The following is a 21295-nucleotide window of genomic DNA, read 5'->3' on the forward strand; positions in this document are numbered from 1 at the left end:
TACCGGTATATATTTGCACATTGTTTTTCTAGCATGCACACATCGCACTGTATGGAATGGCCTCAATCTCGTTACCCTGCGTAATGACAATAAAGCTGATTCTGATTCTGATTCTCTGAACCTTTTGATATTATGGACCGTAGATGTTGAAATCCCTAAATTTCTTGCAATTGCACTTTGAGAAATGTTGTTCTTAAACTGTTTGACTATTTGCTCATGCAGTTGTGGACAAAGGGGTGTACCTCGCCCCATCCTTTCTTGTGCAAGACTGAGCATTTTTTGGGAAGCTGTTTTTATACCCAATCATGGCACCCACCTGTTCCCAATTAGCCTGCACACCTGTGAGATGTTCCAAATAAGTGTTTGATGAGCATTCCTCAACTTGATCAGTATTTATTGCCACCTTTCCCAACTTCTTTGTCACGTGTTGCTGGCATCAAATTCTAAAGTTAATGATTATTTGCAAAAAAGTTTATCAGTTTGAACATCAAATATGTTGTCTTTGTAGCATATTCAACAGAATATGGGTTGAAAATGATTTGCAATTCATTGTATTCCGTTTATATTTACATCTAACACAATTTCCCAACTCATATGGAAACGGGGTTTGTACATACTGTGTGTGTGTATATATATATATATATATATATATATATATATATATATATATATATATATATATATATATACGTGTATATATATATATATATATACATATATGTGTATATATACGTATATATATATATATATATATATATATATATATATATACGTATATATACACATATACGTATATATATATATATATATACGTATATATATATATATATATATATATATATATATATATATATATATATACACACACACAGTGACGTGCGGTGAGGTTCATTGCTGGTGAGGCACTGACTTCATCACAGTCAGATTTACAAACATATGAACCCTAAAGAGTATCTTATTCACCATTTGATTGGCAGCAGTTCACGGGTTATGTTTAAAAGCTCATACCAGCATTCTTCCCTGCTTGGCCCTCAGCATCAAGGGTTGGAATTGGGGGTTAAATCACCAAAAATGATTCCCGGGCGCGGCGCCGCTGCTGCCCACTGCTGCCCTCACCTCCCAGGGGGTGAACAAGGGGATGGGTCAAATGCAGAGGACAAATTTCACCACACCTAGTGTGTGTGTGACAATCATTGGTACTTTAACTTAACTTTAACTTTACACATACAAACTGTAGCACACAAAAAAGCACATTCAATAAAAAAACCTTATTATGGTCTTACCTTTACTTATAAATAAAGTTAATGCGCCACTGTTGTGCTGGATTAATGAACCCCCTGACAGGAGTGTTATATCAACTAAAGCCCTCACTTCAACTTTCCACGTGCAAGATTGAATCTATTTAAAAAAGTGTAACCGAGGGTTTATAAATGTCGCCTATACTGTATGAAACTACAAAATAACAAACACGGAGGCTCCAGTTTACACGAGAACCACTTTATTTACCTTCTTTCAAAAACCTCCGCTCCACTGTGTCATCACTTCCGCTCTTAGCGCCTTCAAAATAAGAGCTCAAGGCATATACTGTACAACAGCGCATAACAGGAACTTAACATCACAAAGAGGAAAGCCCATAAAAATAGGTTACAAAAGTTATTTAATAAGAAGCCAAAAAGTGCAAAAACAATAATGTTCGTGTTGGAGGAGTTGTGAATTATGTACACCTGCAGTCTGCAGGTGTACCTAATGTTGTGGCCGTGCAGTCATTCACAACTCCTCCAACACGAACATTATTGTTTTTGCACTTTTTGGCTTCTTATGAAATAACTTTTTTAAATAGATTCAATCTTGCACGTGGAAAGTTTAAGTGTGGGCTTTAGTGGATATAACACTCCCGTCAGGGGGTGCAAATTCTACGGCGGGGGTGCAGGAGGCGGGACTACTGGAGCCTCAGCCAGTGCGTCTTTTGCAGCCGTTTTATGATCGCTCAGCACAAGAAATACGTTACACACATACAGTTGTTGACAAAATACACTGTACATTATATACCTCTGCTAACTAAACTATGGAAATGTATAATTTAGTTCATATAGCAATACGGTCTCACTGCACAGCAGGCCAGCAGTTAGCCAAGTCCGCAATCCATGGTGAGGCACAACTGAGTGACGTGCCTCAACTGGCTGCTGTTCACCGCACCGTCTCTTCTCAGTATTTGAACGGCAAATGTGAAAATTCAGCGATTTTGAATAAAAATAATCTAAAACTGGTGAAGTTAAATGGAAAATAACTTTATAGTATAATCACTGGATACATATGGGACGGCGTGGCGAAGTTGGTAGAGTGGCCGTGCCAGCAATCGGAGGGTTGCTGGTTACTGGGGTTCAATCCCCACCTTCTACCATCCTAGTCACGTCCGTTGTGTCCTTGGGCAAGACACTTCACCCCTTGCTCCTGATGGCTGCTGGTTAGCGCCTTGCATGGCAGCTCCCGCCATCAGTGTGTGAATGTGTGTGTGTGAATGGGTAAATGTGGACATACTGTCAAAGCGCTTTGAGTACCTTGAAGGTAGAAAAGCGCTATACAAGTATAACCCATTTATCATTTATTTATTTATATAACAATTTCATAATTTTTTTTTCTTTTTACATTTTTTTTCTTTCCATGATGGCAGGTGAGGCGGGGCCTCACCTGCCTCTAGTGACTGCACGTCACTGATGTATATATATATATATATATAATAATCATTAATACTAGCTTAGGGGCACGTCTCCACACTGTGTATGGAGGAGACACATGAAGCTGCTAGCGTGTAAGCCTTGTTGACAAAAAATAGATATAAAGTGTCAACCAGTTGGAAATTTCCTCACACACCTTGTTTCAAATGTTTGCTTATAGCAAATATGTGTCACGTTGATAGATACTCGTTTTATTGAGTCATTAATTGTCATTCTCAATTTGTCATTTAGAACCTGCCAAGCAAATCATGAAAGGTACAAAAGGTCAGTATGTTGTTTTAAGTCCTGGTTGATTTAATGTATTAAAAGTAGGCTCATTAGCTCCTCATCCAGTCCAGAAGTCCAGAAAGCCATCAGCCGAGATTATTTTTGTTTTATAAGAGCTTGTCACATCGCCATTGCAGCTCGTGCTTTGTCCCACCTCAAACACATCTGCAAGCCAGATCAAAAGACACACACACTCCCACTCCACTAGCCTCATCCATAATGAAGTTAATTATGCGCCATTGGTACAAGGCTTTGTCATACACAAGCTCTTTTCAGTAGTCAAATGCAGCCTTGCCCTCAGATCTGCTCACATCTGTCCTAATTGGCCGTTATGAGAGAGAGAAGAAAACCCTCTGTTTTTTTGGCCCAAGTTGTAATCCATCGCACACCAACGTAATGAAGATGTAATTTTCATCTTCAATCTTCCCATATCAGTCAGGGAGTCGGTTATCACATCCGAGATAATTGCATCATGTTCCAATTGAGAGAAGGATGTTTTCTAATTGGCATATATCGAATCAGAAGGCCTCCCACAAGTCTGAGCCAGACTAACCACGGGCTGGCTCACTCTAGAATATAATTGCACAAAAGGACGTCCGCTTATTCCAGTGCTTCTCACAATGTGTTGCGGGGCCGCACGGTGTGATGCCAGGGGGGCGCGTGTGACCCTGGGGAATATGCTTTATTAGTATCATCCAGTATCATACTTTAAACCTCATTTCTAAAAGCTGTACACTACACAATGTGCTAATTCTTTGAACCAATCTGTGGCATCCTCATTTGTTAATAATCTCTGTTCCTTTTTCTCTGCTTTCTTTACAGATGTTATGAAGGTAAGTGCTGGGAATGTAAATCCATGCTTTTTATTCCCTTAAATCTTCCACAATGTGCTTTGATGAGATCTGGTATGGTTTGTCAAATGCTTAATCTTAAAAGCAAAATAGTGCTCACCTAATCATCTGAAGAAAAATGAATGGACTACCTAACCATAGCTCACCCAAAGCAGCTTTTCTAAGGATTTCATCCCTGTTAACAATGTGGAACAAGCACTGGCCTTGCAGTAACAACCCACATGTCTGTGACCTCTCACACAGCATGCAGAGAGCGAGGGGGCCCTGCTGGGCGACAGGCGCCCCCTTCAGCCGGCCACAAGCGTCAGGACACTGTCTTCCAGTGTAGGCAAGCCCCTGGCTGAGGGGCCCAGTGTGGAGGATCTCATCCCCAGAAGGGAAACTCTGCAGCTAAATTCCACTGATCCAAACATGAGCTCCTCGCCTCGTGAAGGAGGTCTGGAGCTTGAGATGACAGAGCAGGAAAAAGAAGAGGGGGAGAGTTACAAGGAGGATTTACTGATGGGGGTCGACCAGGTAGCTGACTTTGCTAGCTCCGTGCTGGCAGCCATCTCCTGCTGGCACTATAGAAGCAGGGCTTTGCTTTCTTCTCACTTCACAACGGTGAGGGTTGTCTGCCACCCACGACGCTCCCATTTCCTGCTTTTTTCCGCTTGCTCACCGCTCCTCTCGACCGCTCTTCTTCGCCCACACTGGTTCTCGCCCCACTCCCGTCTGTATGAACACATCCGACTAGCGTCCGCATGTGTACCGCGCTCAATGAATGCATCAGTTTGTATTCATCATGTGCTCGTGGGCTGGGAAGCATGCAGGTCATACTCTTTGTCTCTTTTTGCATGCGCTTCTCTTGTCATGTCTCTTCTGTTTCATGATTATTTTTATATGATGGATCATGAAATTCATGTCTCCATTTGAATTACAACCACTGACAATGTGCCATTTTCATTTCAAAGGATCATGTAGCCATCTTATTCAACAATTAAAATAACAGGAGATAAACATTTATCTTTGATAACAATTTTACTTTCCATTTTTCAACAAATATGCTTGTCAAAGTTGCAGTTCAGACTGGGCTGGTAATCAATAAGTCAATTAATTAAAAATGTATAAGTCAATAAATGAAACTAGACTAGATACATTTCCATGTCGGTGTGTTTATTCGTCTGTTGCTTGCAAACAGGGTGCAAAAGGGTTCACTCTGCACCACCTGAGCATGTTTATTTAATAGGAGAATTAAATGAAGGGAATGAACCCTCTTGTCAGTCGTTCACAATCTTTGGCTAGACTGCTAGCTTTGGGCAGCGGAAAAGCTTCGCTAGTGAGAAGCACCGCAAAGTGACAAAAATTTGATTGAAAAAAGATGATTGCGAATGTTCTGTTGCAGGTATATTTCAACTTCAAACCGAATGATCAAGATTAGCCTATCCCCACAAACAAAAGAGCCAGTATGCCAAATTAGTTAAAAAATGAAGGCAAATATTAAAACACCCAACAAGGGAAACCTGCACTTTAAAATGTTAAATACAGTATTTATTGAAGTGCAATTTTTGCAAACCGAGATGGAGAGTCTATTTTATTTTTGTTTACTTATTTAGAATAATCATAATCCATGGTAAAAAAAAAAAATACTATTGAATTATGAAAAATCAATGTTTATTCAGTTTGAAAGAGTTACTTGCAATATTATTATTATATATTACCATTGCATTAATTCTTGGATTGGTCTCAAAAAATTGCTGACAGTAATATCGTTGATCAGCAATAATTTATGGGTCAATATTTGTTATCAGCCCAGGCCTAGTCACAATCTGTTGAAATCAAAATTATGTTGTTTGGATCTTGCAGGAGGATCCAGTGAGCAATACTGCTCAGCTGTCAGAGAAACAGAGAAAAGAGACAGAAGAGTCTTCCGGCTGTGAAGAAACCCAGAAAGATGTGAGCAAGACCACACAGGTACTGTTTTACTTTCTTGTTTATTTCTCAAAAAACATTCAGGACTTTCTCTCTGTTGAATGCTGTGATGGACTGACTGTACATCACGAATAGATGCACTTCGCACTAGGACAACATTTCAATCATGTGCAACTGTATTAGTACCTGCTCTCAAACTGAAAATTAGATTTTGCGACCAGCTGCAACTCTCAACTGAGGCGCAGCTCCTGCTACTCTGAGCAGAGTGCACATTACGCTTGTTTTTTTCTGCCTTATCTCCACCCTCATTTATCAGCACTATAGACATTATTTATAACCAGTAGTAGAGTGTTTGGGTTGGACTAGTTGTCCTTTAGAGTGGGCTGCGCTAATCAAACTTAATTGGGTCTCTGGAGATAAAATAAAATCAAATCAAATGTTGTGGATGCTTTCAATTGAGCTGCTCAGTTGACTTTGAAACAGTCCATTTGGATAATGGAGAGTGCATTAGAATGTTTTTCCAGCTCATCATGTTTTATACAGTGGAACCTTGATTTACAAACTTAATTGGTTTCTTGAACAGTGGTCATAAATAGAGAAGTTTGCATATTGAAGCAAATTTGTTATAAAAAACAATGTAAATTTGTGGTTTTAGCCTTGATAAAAGTCCGTTTTAGTAAGAGTTTTTACAACTTGAACACAATATAAAGCGCTATACAGTACTGTATATCAAACAAACATAACAAGGGGTACAACCCATGCCCTGCTGACACGCATACACCCTGTGGTGCATTCTGTATAAAATCAAAACATTTCTTAACCTTAACTTTTTTTATTACTAATCGCTACAATGATTATCCATTTACCTTGTCAGTTAATTTTCTTTACGTGCATCGGAAGGTAGGGTGAATTCCTGAATGTTTCAAACCACACATCGCTTGTCCATTGCTTTCTTTGGAATCATGTTGAACTAGCAAAACTAGAAATGTGCCGTAAAAGATCTAAAAAATACACAATGGAGCAATTAGCACAGTAGCTAACGACAGCTGTGCCGACCGACAGTGCACCAGATATGGATCAGCCCGCCCACAATGGCTGCGCTACGAGGCACACAATGTGTGGATGAACAAAGCATATTTTTATTTAGTCTGTGGTTTGTAAATCAAAAAGTTTGTTCAATGAGGGGTTCGTAAATGGCGGTTCTACTGTAGTCTTGTTGTTATTTGGAATTTATATTTTATAACTATCTGTGCCTTGTTGCAAACACACTTCATTATTCAGGTCCATTTGAATGAGCTGCATCCTCCAAACTCTCTTCCTAAAGTAGAGAGCGTCCATCAGCTGGTGGCTCAGAAGCCCCTGCGCCCTTACTCGCCCGTGTCTTCCCAAACCCAAGAGGCCGTCACTCCGGAGCGTGCGCAGACCTTTGGGGAAACTGGCGAGGAAGAAGAGGGAAGTAGCGACTCATCAGGTCTTCCAGTGGAGGAGACTAGTGTGCTGATGAGCAGCGAGCTCTCTGAGGAGGATGAGGAGGTGCTGGCGGGGAGTAAGAGCATCCTACCCTGTTCCGTGTTGGATCAGGCAAGTGTCATCGCCGAGCGCTTCATCAGCGGCCTGTCCAGGCGTAGCAGCCTGGTCTCAGAGGATTTGGACTCCTTAGCCTGCTCCTCTCCTTTGACCCCTAATGAAGTCCTAATAAACCCCTCAAACTGCACCGTCTCTGAAGAAAATCCCCAAGCAGAGGTCGATACATCTGCGCATGAATCGGATGTAGAGCGCAGGTCTACTCTCTCCAAACAGGATCGCATCCTTATCCACAAGATCAGGACATACTACGAACACGCCGAGAACCAAGATGCTAACTTCAGCATCCAACGCAGGGAAAGTCTCTCCTACATCCCGGCGGGTCTGGTGAGACACCTGAGCCGACAGCTTAACACGATTCCAGACCAGCAGGCTGTTCCACTCCACAGGAAAGTCCTCTCCCGACATAGACCCACTTCCTGGTCCGTCTTTGACCTTCCCAGTCCAGACATACACTTGAAGGCTGAAGCAGAAAGACCAGAAGACGTTAAGACGAGGTCTTTGAGTGCCACAGATGAAGACTTTCAACCTTCATCAGAGATGATCAAAGTCTGGCAAGACATGGAATCAGAAGAGGAGAAAAAGGCACATGTTGACTGTTTGGACTCCAACCAACCTGCAATCATAGAAGAAAGCGAAACGAGTCATGTCTCAGATAGGTCAAACATTTTAGTAGCCGATCAAAACTCCAAACATCTCAAGGCCTCAGTACTTCATGGAAAGAACCTGGTCCAACTGCCAAAGATCATTAGCTTCAGAGCAAGTGTGGATGAGGAGCATCTCTTACAGGACATGGGCAAGATGAAGAACAAGGTGTTCCAATTGGCGCGTCAGTACAGCCAGCGCATCAAAAACAACCGACCTATGGTCTGGCAGAGGAACCGAGAAACTTCAAGTTCACAAAGCTTGAGGAACATGCCTCATGTACTCCAGGAGAAGGTGAAGAAAAAAGGTAAAATTGGACTGTTGTTGTTCACATAGTCATAGTTAATGCTCTTTTTATCATCGCCTATTGTAACATCTACAAATAGGATATAAATTACATACATTTGGCCGACGATGGAGCTTTTAATACTATCGTTATATTGTGATAATGTACGTTGATGAATGATGACACATTGTAGATGTGTACTAAAAATCTGACAGCGACATGCTAATGAACGTCCTCAATGGAATGTAGCGTCCTCTCTAGTGAGCTAAAGTCTAATGTCCCTCCATAGTGCAAAGCTGCTTTTAATTCAACAATCCTTGCCTCCATGGTGTAATTATCAAATTATTATTATCACTGAAGGATGAGGAACAGCTTAACATTACACTACACACTGTAGGAGGATACAATAAGCCATGCTAACAGCTATGCTAAAGCTCTTGAATATAAACAAAGGTGGGCAGATCAATACAAATATCGACAGTAACGATTCAAAGTTATGGGCGACACTACTCTGATTAAATTAAATGTTTTTATTATCACAAAATCTTTTGCTGTTTTTGTTAGTGTTTACAAACTCAGGAAATAAGTCCCTAGACTTAAAGGGTACTGCACTTTTTTGGAAGTTTTGCCTATCATTCACAATCCTTATGTAAGACAAGAACACGTACGTTTATAAATTCAAGCAAAAGTTTGATTACAATGGCACCAAGGGAGTCACTCTATTCTGCCCTATAAAGCACTTAAAAAACATCCAAACACCTCCATCAACGTTTTATATACACACTGTAAGTATACGTATATGTAATGTAGTAACAGGCACATTCAGAATAACATTTAATATTTACAGATTTTGCTCATTATTTGCATACAGCGGCGCATTCATTTCACAAATGCATCACAAGGTAAAAAACAACAACACTTACTGTCCGATGTCTGCTCTCACCGTGATGCCGACTGTTAGGATGTTGATATAATCCCGTTTAGATGAAGAATGACTCAAAGTCCTCGCGAAGGGTTTAAAAAAGGCAGGTGCAAACCAGCGTTTTCGCTTGTCTTTTTCACCATTGCCGGTCTAAGTGATCCAACCTCTCAGTTTATGTCCCCATCATTTTACTATCAAGGGGAGAGACATGATTTATAATCTAGAATTAACTTTCACCATCTCCAAGGCAAGAAGTAGCGCCAGCTTCTGACATCAATACAGCAGCATAAGGAAGTTACCTCACTGTGATCAATGCACCGCTAAATGTAGGTCCTTAACGTTAGCGCTTATAATAATAACATCCCTAAAACTTGGTTGATACAAAATGTAAATGGAGTATTGTTATTTATTGGGTTATCATTATTTATTGGGTTTTATGATCGTAAAAGACTCAAAGGAGGCAATGACCCCATGATTCCCATTAATTTCATTGTTAGCTGACTTTTATTTACCGGTACATTTATTTACGAATTAAAATGCATTAAATAAAATAAAGACATAGGTGTTTTGTCTCTCATATGAATTGTGAATTATAGGCAAACTTGCAGAAAAAGTTCAGTTCCCCTTTAGGGCCAGAAATTATTAAAATCAGAGCTAATAGTAGAAAATAATTTTAAAATTTGATTTATATTGTCACAGAGCCCTCCTGTGTTTGTCTGATTAGAATTTTGATTAAAAAATTGAATTCTTCTTCTGATCTTGAAAAATAGTATCAGCATTGGTATGACCAAGATTGCCCCTGTAACTACTTGATATTGGATCGATACCCAATTTTGTAGTATCGCCCAAAATTAATGTAAAGTATCTAAACAACAGAAGAATATGTGATTATTACATTCAAACAGAAGTATAAATATAAACGTGTACAACAGAAATTAACAGGTAAATCAGTAAGTTCTGAGAAAATAATACAACTGGTAATGACGAAATATATTACCGCATATGTCAGCAGCCGAATTAGTGTAGGAACCTTTGTAATCTGTTTTGAAATGGTATTATCAATATTTAGATACCAAGTAATATATTGTGATATATATCGTTTTCGCAGAAGGCTGCAATATATATTGCAACATAGATGGTGTACCCCGCCTTCTACCCGTGTGCAGCTGAGATAGGCTCCAGCACCCCCCGCGACTCCGAAAGGGATAAGCGGTAGTAAATGGATGGATGGAAATGGATTTTAGGCTATATTGCCTACGTTTAGTCAATAAACGTATGATAGTATTAAACTCCATACTTTACTGCAGTGATGTGTTTTCTTAGTTTCCTCGTGAATAAACTGATTTAGCACACACATAGCTTGTTAGGTATGACTGATGCGTTAAATGTGGCTGGGTTTTTTTCTCTGATACTACGTTGAAGTAGGATATATCCATCCATTTTCTACCGCTTATTCCCTTTGGGGTCGCGGGGGGCGCTGGAGCCTATCTCAGCTACAATCGGGCGGAAGGCGGGGTACACCCTGGACAAGTCGCCACCTCATCGCAGGGCCAACACAGATAGACAGACAACATTCACACTCACATTCACACACTAGGGCCAATTTAGTGTTGCCAATATAACTGTATAAAACTGATTTGAGTAGAGCTGAACCAGTACAACATAAGCACTGTAAAAAAAATGACGTTTGGTGTTTTCACTGTTTGCAGGTAAACCCAGCCTGAGACTGCCCTTGAACCTTTGTGAGCAGATGGTCATCCATGAGGTGAATTCACCAAGTCCAGTCCAGACCCCAAGTTCTGCAGCCAGCTCCCACAGCACAGCCTCTGGCCAACAAAGCCCACAGCAGGAGAACTTCCACTGGCCTGACGTACAAGAACTACGCTCCAAATATAACCCCTGCACACCAGAGGCAGACAACACCCACCCCTCCAACGGGGCGCTGGATTGTTCTACGGACAAATGCAATGGCTGTTCTCACACGGACCCTCATGGAGAAGCGACACATTGTCCTGCAGGGCAATCTGACACCTGGTGCAAGGAGACAGGTGACCAAGACCAGCCTCTGACTCAGTTTAATGTGCTGTGTGGGTGTAGCTCTCTGGACCACATGCTTGGCTCTTATCCGCTTCACGAAGTGCAGAACCTGCAGGAACATGCGCAGACCTGCTGTTCGACTAGTCCAACGTCGTCCACCGCACAGGAGAGCAGTGTCGTGACAGAGGGAAACAAACTCTTCCAGGACAGCATTGACTGTCCCCCCGAGTCGGCCGGTGAGAGTTCAGCAAAGACTTCTGAACGTATCCTGGTGAAGAGTTTACGGGAGAAGTTTCAGAGCCTGAGCACAAGCTCGTGAACACAATTTATCTTCAGAGACAGAGAAACCTTCTTTTACGCCACAACATGTTGTGTAGTCAGTGTTGGACTCTTAAAGGGATGTTTTGTTGAAACAATGTGGTGTGTTGCAATATTTGTACATTTGAGACTTGATGTAAATGTGTAAATAGTCCCCCTATTAACATCATTAGTCTTATAATGATATAAATCTGTTAAGTTTTATCCAACCATCCATTTTCTACCGCTCGTCCTTCTCGGGGTCGCTAGTTTTGTACTATTGTTCATATTAAAGCATAAAACGATGAGTTGCAGAGGGAAAACATGACCTCAATAAGCTGACCACACCAAAGAGTTTCTATTATAACAGCATTGTGCACTAATTGTTGTTTTCAGGCATCACTGGAGCTCTAGTCCTTTCCTAAATGTATATTTTTTAATGAATTATATTTATGACGCTCTATTTGGGGCAAAGATTGGCATGTAAATAGAAATGGACCTCTTTGGTGTTCATTAAAGAAAACCTACTTGAAGTGTGCTGTTTGCAATAAAAAGCAGAAATTGTCACTAACGTCACGTACTGATGCAAATATTAAACACGTGACTTAGTCCACTGACATTGTCTTTTGACTGTATTCATGAACAAACCCTCAGGAAGATTAGTAGCACCTTTTTCCCTGATTCACAGACCAAAAGGTGAGGTGTATGAAATGCCATCCATCCATCCATTTCTACCGCTTATTCCCTTTGGGGTCGCGGGGGGCGCTGCAGCCTATCTCAGCTACAATCGGGCACCTGGGGACATACTTGCCAACCCTTCCGGATTTTCCGGGAGACTCCCGAAATTCAGCGCCTCTCCCGAAAACCTCCTGGGACAAATTTTCTCCTGAAAATCTCCCGAAATTCAGGCGGAGCTGGAGGCCACGCCCCCTACAGCTCCACGCGACCTGAGTGACGTGTCGACAGCCTGTTTTCACATCCGCTTTCCCACAATATAAACAGCGTGCCTGCCCAATCACAATATAACTGTAGAATGATCGAGGGCGAGTTCTTGGTTTCTTATGTGGGTTTATTGTTAGGCAGTTTCATTAACGTCCTCCCAGCGCGGTAACAACACACAACAACAGCAGTCACGTTTTCGTCTATCGTAAAGCAGTTTGTCTGCATAAACAGCAATGTTGTGACACTCTTAAACAGGACAATACTGCCATCTACTGTACATGCATATGTAACAATAACATCTAGGGCTTTTAGAGAGTGCAGTGCACAACTGCGCACACAACAAGGAGACGAAGCAGAAGAACGAGGAAGATACAGCTGTGGCGACGCCGACGACGAGTAAGATGAAGAAATACGCTTGTAAGTTCCAAGCTGCAGCTGCGATTGGACCTGGATTGTGTCCGGGAAGAAGTAGTGAAGATCTTCCTCAGGAAGCAAAGATTGACCGGTTTTGGGCCATGCTAGGGAAAGATGGAAGATTCCAGACTCTAGTGCATTTAATGAAAGCACTTTTGTGCGTGCCACACAGCAATGCATCATTAGAGAGGGTGTTCAGCATGGTTAGAAAAATAGTGACAGAGAATAGAGGATGGACAATTTAACCCTTAACTCAACAATGAGTAAATGTGTGTATATGTGTAAATAAATGAACACTGAAATTCAAGTATTTATTTTATTTATATATATATATGTATATATATATATACATATATATATAATAAAATAAATATATATTAATAGCTAGAATTCACTGAAAGTCAAGTATTTCTTATATATATATATACATATATATATAATAAAATAAATATATATTAATAGCTAGAATTCACTGAAAGTCAAGTATTTCTTATATATATATATACATATATATATAATAAAATAAATATATATTAATAGCTAGAATTCACTGAAAGTCAAGTATTTCTTATATATACAGGTAAAAGCCAGTAAATTAGAATATTTTGAAAAACTTGATTTATTTCAGTAATTGCATTCAAAAGGTGTAACTTGTACATTATATTTATTCATTGCACACAGGCTGATGCATTCAAATGTTTATTTCATTTAATTTTGATGATTTGAAGTGGCAACAAATGAAAATCCAAAATTCCGTGTGTCACAAAATTAGAATATTACTTAAGGCTAATACAAAAAAGGGATTTTTAGAAATGTTGGCCAACTGAAAAGTATGAAAATGAAAAATATGAGCATGTACAATACTCAATACTTGGTTGGAGCTCCTTTTGCCTCAATTACTGCGTTAATGCGGCGTGGCATGGAGTCGATGAGTTTCTGGCACTGTTCAGGTGTTATGAGAGCCCAGGTTGCTCTGATAGTGGCCTTCAACTCTTCTGCATTTTTGGGTCTGGCATTCTGCATCTTCCTTTTCACAATACCCCACAGATTTTCTATGGGGCTAAGGTCAGGGGAGTTGGCGGGCCAATTTAGAACAGAAATACCATGGTCCGTAAACCAGGCACGGGTAGATTTTGCGCTGTGTGCAGGCGCCAAGTCCTGTTGGAACTTGAAATCTCCATCTCCATAGAGCAGGTCAGCAGCAGGAAGCATGAAGTGCTCTAAAACTTGCTGGTAGATGGCTGCGTTGACCCTGGATCTCAGGAAACAGAGTGGACCGACACCAGCAGATGACATGGCACCCCAAACCATCACCCAACCATGCAAATTTTGCACTTCCTTTGGAAATCGAGGTCCCAGAGTCTGGAGGAAGACAGGAGAGGCACAGGATCCACGTTGCCTGAAGTCTAGTGTAAAGTTTCCACCATCAGTGATGGTTTGGGGTGCCATGTCATCTGCTGGTGTCGGTCCACTCTGTTTCCTGAGATCCAGGGTCAACGCAGCCGTCTACCAGCAAGTTTTAGAGCACTTCATGCTTCCTGCTGCTGACCTGCTCTATGGAGATGGAGATTTCAAGTTCCAACAGGACTTGCCGCCTGCACACAGCGCAAAATCTACCCGTGCCTGGTTTACGGACTATGGTATTTCTGTTCTAAATTGGCCCGCCAACTCCCCTGACCTTAGCTCCATAGAAAATCTGTGGGGTATTGTGAAAAGGAAGATGCAGAATGCCAGACCCAAAAACGCAGAAGAGTTGAAGGCCACTATCAGAGCAACCTGGGCTCTCATAACACCTGAGCAGTGCCAGAAACTCATCGACTCCATGCCACGCCGCATTAATGCAGTAATTGAGGCAAAAGGAGCTCCAACCAAGTATTGAGTATTGTACATGCTCATATTTTTCATTTTCATACTTTTCAGTTGGCCAACATTTCTAAAAATCCCTTTTTTGTATTAGCCTTAAGTAATATTCTAATTTTGTGACACACGGAATTTTGGATTTTCATTTGTTGCCACTTCAAATCATCAAAATTAAATGAAATAAACATTTGAATGCATCAGTCTGTGTGCAATGAATAAATATAATGTACAAGTTACACCTTTTGAATGCAATTGCTGAAATAAATCAAGTTTTTCAAAATATTCTAATTTACTGGCTTTTAATTACCTGTATGTATATATATATATATATATATATATATATATATATATATATATATATATATGTATGAAATACTTGACTTGGTGAATTCTGGCTGTAAATATACTCCTCCCCTCTTAACCACGCCCCCCACCCCCCGAAATCGGAGGTCTCAAGGTTGGCAAGTATGCCTGCGGATAGGTTGATTGGCAACACTAAACTGACCCTAGTGTGTGAATGTGAGTGTGAATGTTGTTTGTCTATCTGTGTTGGCCTTGCGATGAGGTGGCGACTTGTCCAGGGTGTACGACGCCTTCCACCCGATTGTGTATGAAATGGACATTTTAATATGCACAAATACATGTAAAACAACTTTGTATTACCTATATCTTTCATTTATTAAGCATTTAGTTACAACTGTAGTCAATAGCTAGTTTTCGACTTGTGAAGCAGTTAAAAAATCAGATATTGCGTCAAAGTTGGCTCGCTGGCGTCAAAGCAATATCGGTTGTTAGCACGAATTGGCCTTCAAAATAAAAGCGTTGGCTTTTATTAATCACCACCAGAAACGTGTGCTTGCATTAAAGGTTTTGTTTTGAAAAACAATACCGGAAGTTGTACATCCACTATGACAGGTTCAATGAGCCTAAATGATCAAACCAGCGTCCGTTACTCCGCCACCAGATGAACAGGCAACACACACGCACACCCACACACCAGTCTCCCAACAATTTATAACTTCATTAGAACCTTTTAGAGAACAATATAATATTTCTTTATGAAGGATGGGCTGTGCGATATCCGGCTTGGCGCAAAGTGCGGACTTGGGGGAGAAGAAGGTCCTGGAGGAAGGTTCACGTCTAAGTGAAGCTAGCATTGAAATGATTAAAGAGTCGTGGAAAGTGATCAAGGACGACATCGCTAAAGTGGGCATCATCGTGTTCGTCAGGTAAGACTTTTATGAAGCCAGATAAGGATCACATGTATTATTACAACAAACAAAATGTGTACGAATTGTCTCATTTCTTTGTGTGCTGACCTCACTTGGAGCTTGTGGCAAACCAGAAAGTAACAAGATTGTATCTCTGCTGCCCAATAACCTGGTGATTGGTGTGTGCGCGTGAGCGTGTCACATCTGCTCTGGCCACTTTATTAGGGACACGTACACGTCTTTTTGATCCACACATTTGTAATTTGGCACAGTTGGAATATTTTAACTGATGACTTATTTTACCTCTCCATGCCTTTTATTAAAATATTTTAATTTGAACATTTTGCACCTGGGGGTAGGTTAATTGGCAACACTAAATGGGCCCTAGTGTGTGAATGTGAGTGTGAATGTTGTCTAGCTGTGTTGGCCCAGTGATGAGGTGGCGACTTGTCCAGGGTGTACCCCGCCTTCCGCCCGATTGCAGCACCCCCCGTGACCCCAAAAGGGACACGCAGAAAATGGATGGATGGATGGCATTTTAATAATAACTTCAGCGTACAAAACAAATGATGTTCAAGGGTGGACTCTTAATGGCTGAAGACTGTTCCTTAAAGGTGCTGTTTGCAACTTCCTCACTGTAACATTATTCAAAACAAAACATACAACACGACCACAGCTTATGTTACCATTAGTGGTTTAACAGAAGACAATTGTCAGGCAATTGCCTATATCTTTCACAATTACAAAGTTTATGAAATAAAACATTTTACCGGCCCGAATAAAATGATTGGTGTTTACGGCTGTCACTCACCCGGTTTCGTAAAAACGCACGCGCAGGCAGTGCATGGACACATACAAAATCAGTCCAAGAGAAGCAACGAACAATTTGCAGTAATGTTGTTGTTATGATAGAATATACATTCAATGACAGTTAACGCTAGCTATCCGTCCATCCATCCATTTTCTACCGCTTGTCCCGTTGGGGGTCACGGGGGTGCTGGAGCCTATCTCAGCTGCATTCGGGCGGAAGGCGGGGTACACCCTGGACAAGTCGCCACCTCATCACAGGGCCAACACAGATAGACAGACAACATTCACACTGACATTCACACACTAGGGCCAATTTAGTGCGGATATACTGTGTAAAAGACATTGGAAAGTCGGTGCCCTCTTGGCACCTGTGTAAATGTTCAGAATCAGAAATACTTTATTAATCCCCGAGGGGAAATTAAGATTTTCAGCACAATCCCATTCAAGATCAAACAAACATTACAGGGAGACAGAACAGCATCGCTGACGGGTCTGCCAACCTCCGGCGCCCCTTACAAAAAAGGTGAGAAACATGTAAACGCTGGGGGGGTGAGAAAAAAAAAATTCAACCTGGGCCCTTGGAGAGGGGGTCCAGACTGAGGCCAAGGTAAAAAAAAAAACGCATAGCCATAGCACATATAAGCATGTGTCCATCCATCCATTTTCTACCGCTTGTCCCTTTCAGGGTCGCGGGGGGTGCTGGAGCCTATCTCAGTGTAAAAGAGGGAAACATCAAAGAACACAAAGGACATTAAAGACATTAAAGGGCAGCCACTTCTGCTACAAAAGTAAAAGCAACAACAAAAAATGGATGGATGGATAGCAGTGCTATTCTCCTGGGGGCCAAATCCAGGAATGACACCATACCGTTCCCAGAGTGCAGTTAAAAACATGGAAGACAAACATTTTTGCAGCAAATTCGTAAAAACACTGGAGTGCTCCTGTTGTATAGAGGAACTTGGACCACCGTAAACACATCGGCAGATCCTTACATTGACATTTTAACCCTGCTAGCAAACATACAACACTGAAGTCCAAACTTGTGATTTACATAACGTTCCTCAGAGAACCCAAAGTCCTTATCTTTTTGGTAGGTACACATTTTTTTTTGTAATGTGATTTATGTAAGTGAGGTGTTGCTTTATTTTGCCTACTTCAGATGCAGCCATTTGTTCAACGTCTTTAGTTATACTGGTGGTGTTCCTCAAGATAGGTCCTCTCTTCTTCATCATTTGGGCTATTCAGAATCAGAATCAGAAATACTTTATTAATCCCCGAGGGGAAATTACAATTTTCATCACAATCCCATTCAAGATCAGACATCAGACAAACACTACAGGGAGACAGAACAGGATCGCTGACGAGTCTGCCAACTTCCGGCACCCCGTACAAAAAAGGTGAGGTGAGATACAGGTAAACAATGGGGGAAAGGAGGTGGCGTGAGAAAAAAAAAATGGTCTAAGCCTGGGCCCCTGGAGAGGGGGTCCAGACTGAGGCCAAGGGGAAAAACAACTCATAGTCATAGCACACATCCCTCTTACATGTGTGTTAGAGGGAAACATAAAAGAACACAAAGGACATTAAAAGAGCAGAGCTGATGCAACCAGCCACGTCTACATACAGCTATGAATAAAAAGTCAAAGAAACATATACACTGTGGTGGCCTCTGCGGTGTTCCACGCCATCGTCTGCTGGGGTGGAGTGAGCATGGCCAGAGACAGGAGCAGACCCAGCAAAGCAACCAAGAGAGCCGACTCCACTCTCAGCCGCCCACTAACTCGGTCAGTGTCCAGTCCACATGGATGAGAGAGGATACGTCCAAGGAGACTGAGGTGTCCGATACCTGCTCATTCAGCCAAGACACTTGTGAAGCTCGTCCGTCCCGGCACTCAGCGCCAGCTCTGCAGCCTTGTCTCTTCATCCGCATCTCCTCCAGTCTCTCCAAACGAACTCTGGTGAGGCAGAGACCCAACAGCTGGTCTCCATGGCCAAAAGGCTCCCGGGAGGCAGATCCAGAAGTTCACAAAAAAGCACCGCAGAAGTCATGAAAGTGCCACCCCTTGTCGCACAGTCCTAAAGGGTCCCGAACCAAAAGGCAAAAAAATATATATATACAATAACACATGAAAACAAGAGGGAAACACAAAAGGATGACACAAGAGCACAGAGCTCCTGCCAACAGCAGAGAGTACAGCGGCGCCACCTTGAAAAAAAACAACAAAAAAAACTGGTGGCCTGCAACTTCAGTTCAAAACACTTTTCTTAAACACACTAAAATGCTGTCATAGAGATGATCTTAGACTAGTTTTTTGCAGCAGGTCCTTAATAACAACAAATTGTTAGGAAAAATAAGACTAATGATGAGGGGAAAACTGCGTCCTCCGTCTTTAGCTTTCAGCAAATGTGGCCTATAACGCAATTTGGATGAAAATCCCTGATCAAGAAATTTGATTAAAACATTAAACTACAAGTCTGAGGGTATTTAATCGATCTCAACTTGACTGTTTGGTTTGTCTTAGAAGACGTTCTGTTCTGCCTCCCATCCGAGTAGGCTTCATCAGTTCATGCTCATAGACTTGGATGATCAGATCTAGTCTCAGACTTGGATGGTCAGATCTAGTCTCAGACTGAAATTGGTCAGATCTCGTCTAGTGGCTGGTGCCAGTATCTCAGGAGGCTCATAGAATTAGATGAGAACATCTTCTAAAACCAATCTAACAGTCCAGTTCCAATGGATCAAATGCCCTGAGATTACATTAACCTGAATGATCGAGAATAATAATAGACGTTAAACTACAAAGGACACCAACCACAGTCATGGTGTCAGAGATGAAAGCAATAAGAGATAAAAGGGAAATAGGCATAAAGTTAAGTCAACACGTAGCAAAGGAAGCACTCAGCTGGCATGGAAGGACGTAACCTAGCAACTTAGAAAATAAAAACACACAAATTAATTTCTAAGATCTAAAGCAGCTGCCGTATTAATATTCACAGTGAAGCATGCTGGGAACAAGGAAGTAGAGGGGAATGCTAAAGTAGCTCTGCAATATGTAAAACAAGCAAACTGTATATTGTACATAAAATTCACATTTGACATGGTAGAAGTGATAATAATAATTATTAAGTAATAGAAGTACAATAAGTAATAGTGGAGACGTTATAGTGCAGCCAAATAAATTTAGTGTCTAAAAGCAGACTTAATGAAGGGCCACAAACGGGTTCTGTGAATAATAAACTGTTAATATAGTTCATGGATGTGTTGCATTAGCTGTGGTCAGATGTTGCAGGTGCACTATACTATCATATACAGTATGTATGTATATATGTATAGACATAATATATATATATATATATATATATATATATACTCCTCTCTGAGCTGCCACCTTACCGTGGTAGAGGAGTTTGCGTGTCCCAATGATCCTAGGAGCTATGTTGCCTGGGGGTTTCTATGCCCCCTGGTAGGGTCTCCCAAGGCAAACTGGTCTTAGGTGAGGGATCAGACAAAGACCAGCTCGAAGACCTCGATGAAGAACACAAACCAAGGACCCAGATTTCCCTCGCCCGGACGCGGGTCACCGGGGCCCCCCTCTGGAGCCAGGCCCAGAGGTGGGGCACGATGGCGAGCGCCTGGTGGCCGGGCCTGTCCCCATGGGGCCCGACCAGGCACAGCCCGAAGAGGCAACGTGGGTCCCCCCTCCAATGGGCTCACCACCCATAGCAGGGGCCATAGAGGTCGGGTGCAGTGTGAGCTGGGCGGAAGCCGAGGGCAGGGCACTTGGCGGTCCGATCCTCGGCTACATAAGCTGGCTCTTGGGACGTGGAACGTCACTTCGCTGGGGGGGAAGGAGCCTGAGCTAGTGCGTGAGGTGGAGAAGTTCCGGCTAGATATAGTCGGACTCACTTCGACGCACAGCAAGGGCTCTGGAACCACTTCTCTTGAGAGGGGCTGGACTCTCTTCCACTCTGGCGTTGCCGGCAGTGAGAGGCGACGGGCTGGGGTGGCAATTCTTGTTGCCCCTCGGCTCAAAGCCTGCACGTTGGAGTTCAACCCAGTGGACGAGAGGGTAGCTTCCCTCCGCCTTCGGGTGGGGGGATGGGTCCTGACTGTTGTTTGCGTTTACGCGCCAAACAGCAGCTCAGAGTACCCACCATTTTTGGATTCACTCGAGGGAGTACTGGAGAGTGCTCCCCCGGGTGATTCCCTCGTTCTACTGGGGGACTTCAACGCTCATGTTGGCAGCAACAGTGAAACCTGGAGAGGTGTGATTGGGAAGAATGGCCGCCCGGATCTGAACCCGAGTGGTGTTCTGTTATTGGACTTTTGTGCTCGTCACAGATTGTCGATAGCAAACACCATGTTCAAACATAAGGGTGTCCATATGTGCACTTGGCACCAGGACACCCTAGGCCGCAGTTCCATGATCGACTTTGTAGTTGTGTTATCGGATTTGCGGCCTCATGTTTTGGACACTCGGGTGAAGAGAGGGGCGGAGCTTTCTACCGATCACCACCTGGTGGTG

General features: G+C 42.1%; 2 protein-coding genes across 3 annotated transcripts in view; both read left to right on the forward strand.

Moving 5' to 3' along the window:
* LOC133611676 (pleckstrin homology domain-containing family G member 3) overlaps window positions 1–12148 on the forward strand; it is an 81227-nt gene extending 69079 nt beyond the window's left edge. The window contains exons 14-19 of one of the 2 annotated variants that reach the window (XM_061968692.2): window positions 2967–2999; window positions 3825–3835; window positions 4097–4456; window positions 5699–5806; window positions 7046–8300; window positions 10911–12148. In XM_061968692.2, the coding sequence (XP_061824676.2) occupies window positions 2967–2999; window positions 3825–3835; window positions 4097–4456; window positions 5699–5806; window positions 7046–8300; window positions 10911–11557 (2414 nt within the window). In that variant the 3' untranslated portion in view covers window positions 11558–12148. The remainder of the gene's footprint in view (window positions 1–2966; window positions 3000–3824; window positions 3836–4096; window positions 4457–5698; window positions 5807–7045; window positions 8301–10910) is intronic. The other variant, XM_061968693.2, reaches the window with a different exon arrangement.
* Window positions 12149–15682: 3534 nt separating this feature from the next.
* Window positions 15683–21295, forward strand: part of xgb (x globin) — a 38905-nt gene continuing 33292 nt past the window's right edge. The window contains exon 1 of the mRNA XM_061968698.1: window positions 15683–15980. Within this exon, the coding sequence (XP_061824682.1) occupies window positions 15817–15980 (164 nt within the window). The 5' untranslated portion in view covers window positions 15683–15816. The remainder of the gene's footprint in view (window positions 15981–21295) is intronic.

Source organism: Nerophis lumbriciformis, linkage group LG08 (genome assembly GCF_033978685.3).
Source record: "Nerophis lumbriciformis linkage group LG08, RoL_Nlum_v2.1, whole genome shotgun sequence".
In the NCBI taxonomy this organism is placed as follows: domain Eukaryota; kingdom Metazoa; phylum Chordata; class Actinopteri; order Syngnathiformes; family Syngnathidae; genus Nerophis; species Nerophis lumbriciformis.